The 11,515-nt window shown below is 47.4% G+C and overlaps 1 protein-coding gene across 1 annotated transcript in view; it reads right to left on the bottom strand.

The window, feature by feature from the left end:
- Nucleotides 1-11,515, bottom strand: part of LOC102994737 (phospholipid-transporting ATPase IB) — a 467,552-nt gene that overhangs the window by 205,045 nt on the left and 250,992 nt on the right. The window contains exons 25-26 of the mRNA XM_028497800.2: nt 6,983-7,166; nt 2,920-3,030 (exon numbers count right to left, since the gene is read on the bottom strand). Of these exons, the coding sequence (XP_028353601.1) occupies nt 2,920-3,030; nt 6,983-7,166 (295 nt within the window). The remainder of the gene's footprint in view (nt 1-2,919; nt 3,031-6,982; nt 7,167-11,515) is intronic.

Genomic DNA, 11,515 nt, shown 5'->3' with positions numbered 1-11,515 from the left:
TAATCATTAGAGAAATGTAAATCAAAACTACAGTGAGGTATCATCTCACACCGGTCAGAATGGCCATCATCAAAAAATCTACAAACAATAAATGCTGGAGAGGGTGTGGAGAAAAGGGAACCCTCTTGCACTGTTGGTGGGAATGTAAATTGATACAGCCACTACGGAGAACAGTAGGGAGGTTCCTTAAAAAACTAAAAACAGAACTGGCATACGACCCAGCAATACCACTACTGGGCATATACCTTGAGAAAACCATAATTCAAAAAGAGTCATGTGCCAAAATGTTCACTGCAGCTCTATTTACAATAGCCAGGATGTGGAAGCAACCTAAGTGTCCACTGACAGATGAATGGATAAAGAAGACGTGGCACATATATACAATGGAATATTACTCAGCCATAAAAAAACCGAAATGGTGTTATTTGTAGTGAGGTGGATGGACCTAGAGTCTGTCATACATCGTGGAGTAAGTTTGAAAGAGAAAAACAAATACCGTATGCTAATGCATATATATGGAATCAAAAAAAAAAAAAGGTTATGAAGAACCTAGGGGCAGGAGACGAATAAAGACACAGACGTAGAGAATGGACTTGAGGACACAGGGAGGGGGAAGGGTAAGCTGGGACAAAGTGAGAGAGTGGCATGGACATATATACACTACCAAACGTGAAATAGCTAGCTAGTGGGAAGCAGCCGCATAGCACAGGGAGATCAGCTCCGTGCTTTGTGACCCCCTAGAGGGGTGGGATAGGGAGGGTGGGAGGGAGACACAAGAGGAAGGAGATATGGGGATGTATGTATATGTACAGCTGATTCACTTTGTTATAAAGCAGAAACTAACACACCATTGTAAAGCAATTATACTCCAATAAAGATGTTAAAAAAACAAAACAAAATTGAAACACCCCCCAAAAAATATAAACTAACAAATAAATAAATAATAAATAAAATTAAGATCTCCCAGAAATACTAAGGAGAAAATTGGGCATGGATCAGTGGAGACATGTTATTTATTTGTTTATTCATTCATTCATTCATTTTTCACCTTGTAAAGAATGTTTAAAAGGCTTTTAGAAAAGACCATTTAATCCCTGTTGCTTGGCCACAATTGAAATATTAAGGTAAGGAACTCGCCCAGCACTTTCAGAACTGAAAATGTTCCAAACAGCATGTTTCAGACAGACTGAAATTGTACTCATCGCAGCCTCAGCCCACTTGAAGTTTTTGTTTAAAAAAAGGAAAAAGGCAAGATAGTAGGTGTAAATGACTAAGAAGGGCCCCCAGGTTAGCTCTGGAAAACTCAAGGGTTGGGGCTTCATGGAGAATGTCGTGATAAGAAGTCTAGACTATCTGTAATGTGCTGATTGTGAGGAAAACCAGATTATTGAGAAATCTTCTGAAGCCGGCACCTCCAGGAGATGAAAATGCCCGTGAAAGTTGGGCTGCCGGGTGGGACGGGGACGCCAGTGCTCGTCACTTCAGTCCACAGCACTAATTACCTATGACCCCAAGTGACATTCAGGAGTGACTCCTATCACAGACGCAAAATATGCCATGGGGGGTGGCGGCAAACATCTTTAAGCGCCTAAAGGGAATTGTAAAAATGTGGACCGGAAGAAGAGAGAAACCACGAAGTCCATTACGTGTAACATCGCAAAGTTCTTACTCGGAGTGGGTTGAGGTGAACACGGCAGCACAAGACCAGCAGACAAGGCAAGCGGGCTGCCCTTTGTGCAGATTAGAAAAATGCATCTCTTTTTCTAGGTGTTCCTGTGTTTCAGCCCTCTTGACCACTTTGGCTGGGCAGCCTTGTGCAGTGCACAACCTGTGCAACTTGGGAAAATTACTCGGTAGGAGTTTAGTTAGAGAGTGAGTGATGTGAACCTCTAGGTCTGACCTGCATATTCAACTGGAAGGAATAGACAGCTTGGCAAAGAAATGGTTAATCACAGTTCCATGAGCAAACCGCTTGTTCAACGATCTGAGCTGAGGACTTTAAGGGACCGCATCAGAAAAAGTGGATATATGCCTCGGTTATTATTTCCGCCAAGAGCTGAGAAATCAGACACAAAATAACCCACAGTAGAAGGAGATATTAGCACCACACACAATGACCATTGCTCTTCTATTTTCCCATAGAGTGACTGGCTGCTTCCTCTTTTGGAAACACGTCTGGAGATCTCTTAGTCATGACGGCCACGCCTTTATAGCAAAGCTACTCTTCAAAGGGAGGAACGAGGTGGCTGGTGGTCCCCGCGGGACCAAACATGAAGTGCCTTTTCCACTTGCCCCTCGGCCCGCGCCATCCGCCCTGCTGGTCCCTCCAGAGAGCACATTTATTTCACTCACAACTGAATCAGCATCTTGAAAAAACAGGCTGACAACTCAATGAGTTCATTGAGAGATTTTTAGTTACCTTCCTGGCTGCCTCCCACTCAATCCCACATCCTCCCTGCTGAAGTGCCAGCATCCAAATATCCCAGAAGCAATAAACGAAAGCTCAGGAAACCTGCGGATCCCATGAGACATCCAGCCAGAAAGCCTTTCATTCGAGTGAAGATAAAACCAGATGGGTTGCCTGGGCACCGACTGCTGCCCAGGCTCTGGCCACCTGGGGGAGGAGGGTGTGAGCGACAACAGGAGGGACACGCAGAGGAGGGCCCTCCCCCGTCCGTCTGTCCGCTGGGGAGAGGGAGGAGGGCGTGCAGTGTGGAGGAGGCAGACCGGGACTCCTGGCTTTTGATCCAGAGAACCTGGACCTGGAAGGTGTCCCCGGTTCCAAAGAGGCTGTGTGTGTCACAGGTCTCGATACATCAGGGGTTGTATCTTTTTACTCATCCCTGAACAGAATCCTTCCTTGAAATGACCTAATTACCTAAAGGCTGTCCTCTTCAAGGAAGAAGCAGCCTTGCTCACCTCGATGATGTAGAGGACCACGTTCTTGTAGAAACAGTACAGGATACACTTGGTCACCCGGTTGTAACTCCAGGCGCCATGAACCAGGAGGAGCTTCTCCAAGTAGGAAAACTGAAAAAGGAAAGAAAAAGGGTCCAGGAGAGCCCATCACTTGGGAGGGAGAATCACAGAATGTCCTCTGGAGGAGAAGACTCATAGGGAGTGGAGGAAACCAGATTCTGCAAGTAACCCAAGAACATCATTCCCTCTGAAGGCAGCGCTTTCAGGCCAGGTGAGAATGACTAAAATCTCCTCTCAAATCTACAGAATTTTTATTTTCCCCAAACACACAGCTGGACTTCGAATGGCCATTCTTGTGAAAATCTATGTATGCAACTTCTTTTTTAGGATCTTAATTATTAAAAGAAGGTGACCAATCAGAACTGGAAGAAAAGAGCAGTAAGAAGCAGATGCTTCTATTGACTCACAGGTTTTATGAGGACAACAGGAACAAGGGAAAGGGACACTCGTGCACCAGTACCCTTGTAAAAAGAAGGGATGCACATACATGCGCTACCTGCTCCCGCTGTCAGCCTGCAGGTTAAAGGCTGTGAGACTCACAGGCGCAGACACACACTCTGCCCTCCACTTCTGTACCCACGTCCTTCCCCCTCTTGTGGCCTCCGACAAGTACACAGCCCCTCTTGCTGGAGTGCGATGCAGTCATCCATGCAAACAAGACACCAACAGGCAGCTGCCGCTACGCTGAGAGTGAGGTAACAGCTTAGCTCTCACAGTCTGAAATCTTCAGCAATGTTCCAATAAAATACTTAAACCCTCCTTGTGGCCGGGGGTCACCACTCCAGTCCTACCTCCTCGGCCTCCCCTCCCCTCAGCCTGGCTTTGCTCTTTGTGTCCTCTTTCACAAAGGTCCCCAACACTGTGACCAAGGAGCCGGAGGGAGGGAGGGAAATGGGTTGTTTTCCTGGGTTGCAGCCTGGGCGCACTCTGGCGTGTATGCACCGTCTGCGGGTGCAGCCCTGCTTAAATTCACAGTATGTTCAACTGGCCTCGCCTGGTGCTGAATCCCTCCTTGGTTGCCTTGAACTAAAACCTTAACTCCTGTTCTGAGTTGTAGGGCAGTCCGCAAACTCAAACTCGGTTTACTTTCCCCGGAGAGATAACCAGGTCGGAGTGAGAACATCCACAGACACTAGAAATCCTGTTGCTATCGTAAACGTCGTATTCGTTCCAGGTGACTCTTGAGATTATACTGAACTATCTGTAGAAAAGAAAGGCTGCCTGAAAATACAGTATCTTTTCAAAAATACTTTTTCAAGAGGAAGGCATGCAGTAGTTTGCATTAGCGCCAAGAACAGGGGCTCAATCCCACATGAATCGCATCTCGGCGACTTCCTGCAGATCGGGGAAGGCAGATGTCTCATCTACGTGCCGCTGGAAAAGCTGAATGAGACCCCAAAATGGGAGGGGTAGGTACATATGGAAAAATAAAACTCTCCATAAAGGCTCATCAAGGATTCCAGAGGGGAACGGGGAATCATAAAATAACTAGCGAAACAAATAAAAAGGAAGTTTGCATTTGACCTGTACCCCCTGGAGTTCAGCCTTCACTGGGTACAGAGAACATCTGCTGGAATCATCCAGAAGGCGCTGGCTTGGCGCTACAGTGACTCCTTTTCAGGAAAGAAAACAAACAGATCCTCAATCGAAATGCTATTTTCATGAGGTCTCTCGAAAAACATTAAGCGGGCAGGGGGCACAAACGACTCTCTCCCGAGGAGAGCAGGCAGCCGAGGGCTGGAGACCCAACACTACACGGGCGGCCCACGCACAGCAAAGCAGCAAGACAGGGGGCCGGCCGTCAGTCCCAGGGCCGCTCCTGCGGACAGAAGCACGGGGCGGTGGGGAAGAAACAGAACCAGAGCTTTGCCGACTTCATCATTTTCCCAAGGACAGGTCTCTGAGCTAACTTCTTCCCTTCTGGAACGACTCTCCAGGGCACGTTCTCGAAAACCCAATCAAAAACGTATTCGTCCACATGAAGATAAACAGATGAAGGGCAAGGCGTTAACTTCAACCACAGACGTTAATTATTTTATTAACTTCAGCTAAAGGAATTCAGCAAATTGTGCCGTTTTCTACCTAGTAATTAAGGCAGAGGTAGAGAGGGTGTAGGCAGGGCAAGGAGAACGCAGGCCCCAAATAACGGGATCCCTGCCTAAGCGTGAACGGCACGGCGGGCAGGAGGGATGGCAGCCACACGGGGCCACCTGTCGGCTCCCCCCGTCGGCTCCTCTCCTCTGGCCCCTCTGACTTATGCTGGACGGGCAAGAAAACCCCTAACTAGAGTTACAAAGTCCTGGTCCCCTCTCGGCCCTTCCTTGATTTTGATTTGCTTTTAATTTTGATTGGCCTTTAATAATTTGAAAAGACCAATTGCTCCAGATCCCACATCCTATTAGTACACAGTTTCAATAAAGCAAGTCATGGACTCTCCCTTCCCTAGACATTTGAAAGAAAAAGACAGACAAATATTTGCCTGGAGCTCCTAGGAAATCTCTAAAGATCCCTACCAGCCAGATGATGCTATAACTCAAGTATTTAATAACGCTGGGGTGTATAACATCTACAGTTGCTGACAGACTGCAGGAAGCCTGAGTCCCACAGGCCTTGGAGTAGTTGACTCGGGAAAGTAACTGGGCAGGTGTGCGGGGCTGGTCCCCCAAGGTCACGTGCAGGTCCGCCGTTCTCTGACCCCGGGGCCTGAGACCCAGGGCAGGTCACCTATTGGGAAGGAGCCCTGGTTTCCCCACCTGGAAAATCGGAATTCATTCTTCCTACCGACTTCAGCAATCATCTCGACGATTTATTTGAAATCAACAAAGGAACAAGGCTGATTTCATGCACTTTTCGGAGCCATGGGGATCCTGCAGTTCTTCCCTGTGTTTGTACAAAACCACCAGCTGCGAGGGAATTGGAGATGGGATCTAAGGCACAGCCCCCCTCCGGGAGGTGGAGCCCCCAGAGCCACAGAGGACCAGCTTGCAGCAAGCTCCTCCGCGTTAAGGTGCAGCCCCACATTTCAGCTTGAAGGAGGAAAAAGCCATTATTACTGTGTTCACGTGATTAGGTTAACACATTCTTCAAAAGACTGAACAGTGGAGAAATACGAGGGAACTCTAGCCAACGAGCAGGCATTTAACCCCAGCACGCTGTGACCCAGAGACAGGAGGAAACAGTCTGTGCTCTCCACGATGTCTAGGTTTTCCTGACGGTCAAGCAGCATCAATGGTCTAGATACGCACCCCAGGGATCAGGAGGTTGGCTATTTTCCTTCACTTCTGGGCTGTCATTGCGGAGTGGACATTTCTTTCAGCCTCAGGCTGCCGGGACAGGAACGACTAAGGATGTCAGGAGCCTCTGCTGAAACGTACGGTCCAGAGAGGAACGGGCTGGACGTGGCCAAACTGCCACAGGCTGCTGACCGCAGGGGACCTGCCGCCCAGACCCAGGGTTCACGCTCCCGGAGGTCCACCTGACAGCAGTGGTCCTGGACGGCCCTGGACACAGCCCCGGAGGGCAGCGGCTGTGAATCCCTGATTCCCCTGACCTTAAATAGCCGATGAGAGAGGGTTCCAGCACCTTCTGGAAGAGGGGAGATCAGGATAGGAATTGCAGAGAACGGATGCTATGAGCACAGCCATCCTTGGGCACGGGATGGCATTATAAAAGTACATGCAGCACATGCAGAGTTGAGGGGAAGAGATGATTATTATAAAATCACTGAGACCCAACTGTCAGGAATGACATCTCACCTGGACGACAGAAAGCCCAGCCTGCCCCACAGCTGGAAAGGAAACCCAAACCGCAGGACAGAGCCTCGTAACAGCACAAGATCGAGGCAACAGAGAAACCCAAATATACTGGTGGTTTCTCCTCCATGCGGCTTCCAAAGGGCTGGCAGAGGTCTAAGGCTGGACTGAAGGTCAAGCACCGGCCAGGCCGCCTTCGTGCCCCGCGGACCGTCGACAAGATGGGACGGCGGGTCGGCCACGCCACTGACCTGCGCGATGGCGTAATCCGAGTTGTTGGTGGCCTGCATGCCCTCGTTGCCACTAATGCCCACACCCACGTGGGCCGTCTGGATCATTCCGACGTCGTTGGCACCGTCCCCGATGGCCAGGGTGATGGCCTTCACCCGCTTCTTCACCACATCCACTATCTCCGACTTCTGCAGAGGGGACACTCTGGAGGAGGAGAAGAGAGGAGTTATGACTCTCTGTGTCCTTCCAGAGGAAACAGCTGTAATCTACATTTCACTGCATTAAAAGGGCAGTTATTGGACAATTTCCAAATTCAATACAGACGTTTCAGGCTCATGTGCAAAGAAGCTTTCAGAAAACAGTAGCTTGTGGCTTTCAAGTATTTGCCAACTTCACAGATGAAATACACAACTCAAACTAACTTAAAGCACAGCCCGTTGGTAATCAGCGCTGCTCAGCAGGAGACGTACGTGCAAACTCCCCCTGGGCACGTGTGTCCTCCCGAATGATCAAGGCAGCTAAGCTGGTTGCAGAGGTCTTAGGATACGTCTTCCCGACAAATCAGAAAACTAGCAGAGACCCCAGTTTGGCTTTGCCATCCGTCATACATAACCCAGGGCTGGCAAGGGAATTTTCTATAAAACCTGCTTTCAGAGAAGGGAACGAAACTTGGCAGGGCTTGAGAGGTGCAGAAAGAGGACTGGTGTGAAAGGAAAGAAGACAGACTCCTCCATCCCTACGCCAGAGATAGAGGCAGCGTGTGAAGGGCAGTCAAGGCAGAGGGTGGCAGAAGAGGAGCCCCAGGGCAGCAGGTCTATAAAGACTGAACTGCACACAAGCATGGCCCCAAAGGAGGAGGTAAAGTAGCCAGTACCTAAGAGGGGTTGTTTCCACAGCGAATCAACGAAGGTGGGCTATTTTCCATAAGCCCCCCTGGGAAGAAGAGCCAATATACATCTACGGGGCCCAAAGCACAGCAACGTTAATTATGAGGAAGTGTCTGTTCAGCCTGTAAGACCAGATAATAAAACAACACGATAAAACCACTAGTACATCAGGACTGACCTATTCTACATTTTAAATTGGTAAGCTGATAGTTGATCTGTGAAATTTACAGGTAAATCCCTAAATCACACACACACACACACACACACACACACACACACACACACAGCAAAAGACCATTCCGAGCTTCCCGGAGATAGACCTCCACACCTACGTGTGGACTGCACTTACAAGCTAGAAGCGACCCTCAAAGACTCTCTCAGTAGCATCTTTCATATGGCCTCCAACCCACAGAAATACCTGTTTCCAACAGAAAACGTCAATTTTACCAACCCTGGAAGGAAACGCGTGTGGTGAGACAGCAAGCTGAACTCGCCGACAGGTATTCGGGAAGCCTTTGCTCGTTACAAAGAAATGAGGATAAGCAAGTTGGAAAAACAGAATCTAAGTGTCGGAAGGGCTGTAGGAGCCATGTCGTGTGACCTACTCTCTCTTGTATCATTTTCACAGGCATTTTCAAGGATGGGTTGGAATTTACTGCCTCCTTGGGGAAGTTGCAACCACTGAAAATTATTATTGCTTTTTTTTTTTTTTTTTTTGAAACTGAAAAACTCGGCAATCATGAGAATTAACACATATATTTTTATTGTGGCAAAATATACATAACATTCCCAGTTTAACCATTTGTAAGTGGACAATTCAGCGGCATTAAGTACATTCACATTATTGTGTAACTATCACCACTATCCATTTCCAGCACTTTTTCATTGTCCCAAACGAATTTTGTACTGACTAAACAGTAACTCCTGAGAAATAATATTGTAATGCAATGTTTAAAAAGAATCAAAATTAGTATAAAAAATCTGCAATGACCAAAATAACAAAACTTTAAAGCAGAATGAGTAAGCTGAAGTGAATTAAAATTTTTTTTTAAATGTCACTTGGTCAAGAGAAACTGCCAAACATGGGAATTCTCTCCACTGAAAATGAGGTTAGCAAAGAAATAAGTTTTTTTTTTAAACTGCAGTATGGTTGAGTTACAATGTTGTGTTCGTTTCAGGCATACAGCGAAGTGATTCAGTTATACATACATGTGTGTGCGTATGTATGTATACTCTTTCTCAGATTCTTTTCCATTATTGGTTATTACAAGATAAAAAAAGTAATTTTTTTTTTTTTTTGCGGTACGCGGGCCTCTCACCGCTGTGGCCTCTCCCGTTGCGGAGCACAGGCTCCGGACGCGCAGGCTCAGCGGCCGTGGCTCACGGGCCCAGCCGCTCCGCGGCACGTGGGATCTTCCCGGACCGGGGCACGAACCCGCGTCCCCCGCATCGGCAGGCGGACTCCCAACCACTGCGCCACCAGGGAAGCCCTATAATTGCTTTTTTGTTGTTGATAAGCATAGTTAAAAGTCCTAATCGTGTCCTTCAGGTTAGAGCAGAACAAATGTACTCTTCTTCCAGACACTAACAAGGCTGAAGTATGATAACACCCATCACCTCTTTCCTCCTAAAGCCCGGTTTCTGTTGGCTCGGTCGGGTCCTCCATCCGTCATTTAACAGGCAAGCTGCAGAACTTAAAAAGAGCTTCCATGGAGGGTCTTCTACAGCTGAGAACAGAACAGAGCAGACCACCATCTCTCTGGTAGCAGATGACAGACCTACTTTAATGTAGCCTGAAAGGAAATGACTGGAAGCTTTCCTTGTTTATCCCTGAGCTTCTAGTCGACTACGTGAAAGCAGTTAAACAATTTTAACATACAGGGGTGTCAGCTCTGTCTGGTCCCTCCAAGTGCGTGCAACTGCTACCTGGGTCCAAGGGCTGACCTTTACATTCCTTTCTCATTAAATTTCTTATTGGCAGACGCAGCCGGTAATTCTCATTTGCTACACAAATGTGATTTCTCGTCCCATTGTTGAACTCGACAGAAGCAGAGATCAAATGTGGCACAGAGAAAACAGCGGAGGATTCAAATTTAAATGGCTGAGCGTGACCTGGGCCCCCTACTAATGATTTAAACAGGGAAATGATTCTACGAGTCCTTGTCTTCCATCAGCGAAATGGGGAAAATGATAACCACCCGCCTCATGAGATGGTTGTGATGTATTCATGTGAAGCCATATGTTAACTAGCAGGTGTGAAACAAATGCTGCCTCCTATCTCACCCCAAAATCTCAGTTATTGGAAAAAAGAAACGGACACACCTGAGAAGTGCATGCCATCTGACCCATGATTCCCAGACCGTGTGTGCGCGCCCCTGGGGTACCGAAGGGGTAATTACCGATGTCCACGGGAAGCACAGCATCTGTCAGGCGGTACAAAACACCAGCTGGAGAGAGCTCACAGTTTCAGCATTAGCTCACCCTACATCCTCTTTATGATCTATCTTTGCGAACCTGAGTGCTCATGGCTGCCAGGATACAGAGCAAATGCCCCAGGAAAGGTCACTGTGGAACAGGAAGTGAGGGGGGCAGCATCCACTCTTAGGTCAAGGTTTGAGAAGCCGAACAGTGCCCTACAGGTGCCCCCCCCCTTACCATCGGAAACGGTTATGGTCGCTTAAGGAGGAAAGAAATTAAGTATGATCTCCTTGCATTTATGTGCACTCTTGTTTCAAACATCTGCTCAGTGGTTAGGACAGAATCCTTCTTCAACTGTTGGACTTTACCTACCCAATAGTTAGAAACTGTTCCGTTTTCTTCTGGCCTAGGGGCTTTACAAAGCAACGAGGAAGACACCAGGGTACTGTGAACGCAGGGACTCCGGGGATGTCTGTGCTCATCATGTCTCTCCGTGATGACATCAATCACTCCTCAAGGACAGCTATTCACTCCTTGAAGAACTGGCTTGGCCAAAAAGTTCATCCAGTTTTTTTTGTTTGTTTTGTTTTTTTTAACATCTTTATTGGAGTGTAACTGTTTTACAATAGTGTGTTAGTTTCTCCTTTACAGCAAAGTGAATCAGTTATACATATACATATGTTCCCATATCTCTTCCCTCTTGCGTCTCCCTCCCTCCCACCCTCCCTATCCCACCCCTCTCATGGTCACAAGGCATAGAGGTGATCTCCCTGTGCTATGCGGCAGCTTCCCACTAGCTATCTAATTTACATTTGGTAGTGCATATATGTCCCTGCCACTCTCTCACTTCGTCACAGCTTACCCTTCCCCCTCCCCATGTCCTCAAGTCCATGCTCTAGTAGGTCTGTGTTTTATTCCCGTCCTACCACTAATCTCTTCATGACATTTTTTTTTCTTAGATTCCATATATATGTGTTAGCATACAGTATTTGTTTTTCTCCTTCTGACTTACTTCACTCTGTATGACAGACTCCAGGTCTATCCACCTCATTACAAATAACTCAGTTTCATTTCTTTTTATGGCTGAGTAATATTCCATTGTATATATGTGCCACATCTTCTTTATCCATTCATCTGTTGATGGACACTTAGGTTGCTTCCATGTCCTGCCTATTGTAAATAGAGCTGCAATGAACAGTTTGGTACATGACTCTTTTTGAATTATGGTTTTCTCAGGGTATATGCCCA

Source organism: Physeter macrocephalus, chromosome 13 (genome assembly GCF_002837175.3).
Source record: "Physeter macrocephalus isolate SW-GA chromosome 13, ASM283717v5, whole genome shotgun sequence".
Taxonomy (NCBI): domain Eukaryota; kingdom Metazoa; phylum Chordata; class Mammalia; order Artiodactyla; family Physeteridae; genus Physeter; species Physeter macrocephalus.
The sequence above is the reverse complement of the archived record's forward strand: the minus strand, read 5'-3'. Positions and strand labels throughout refer to the sequence as shown.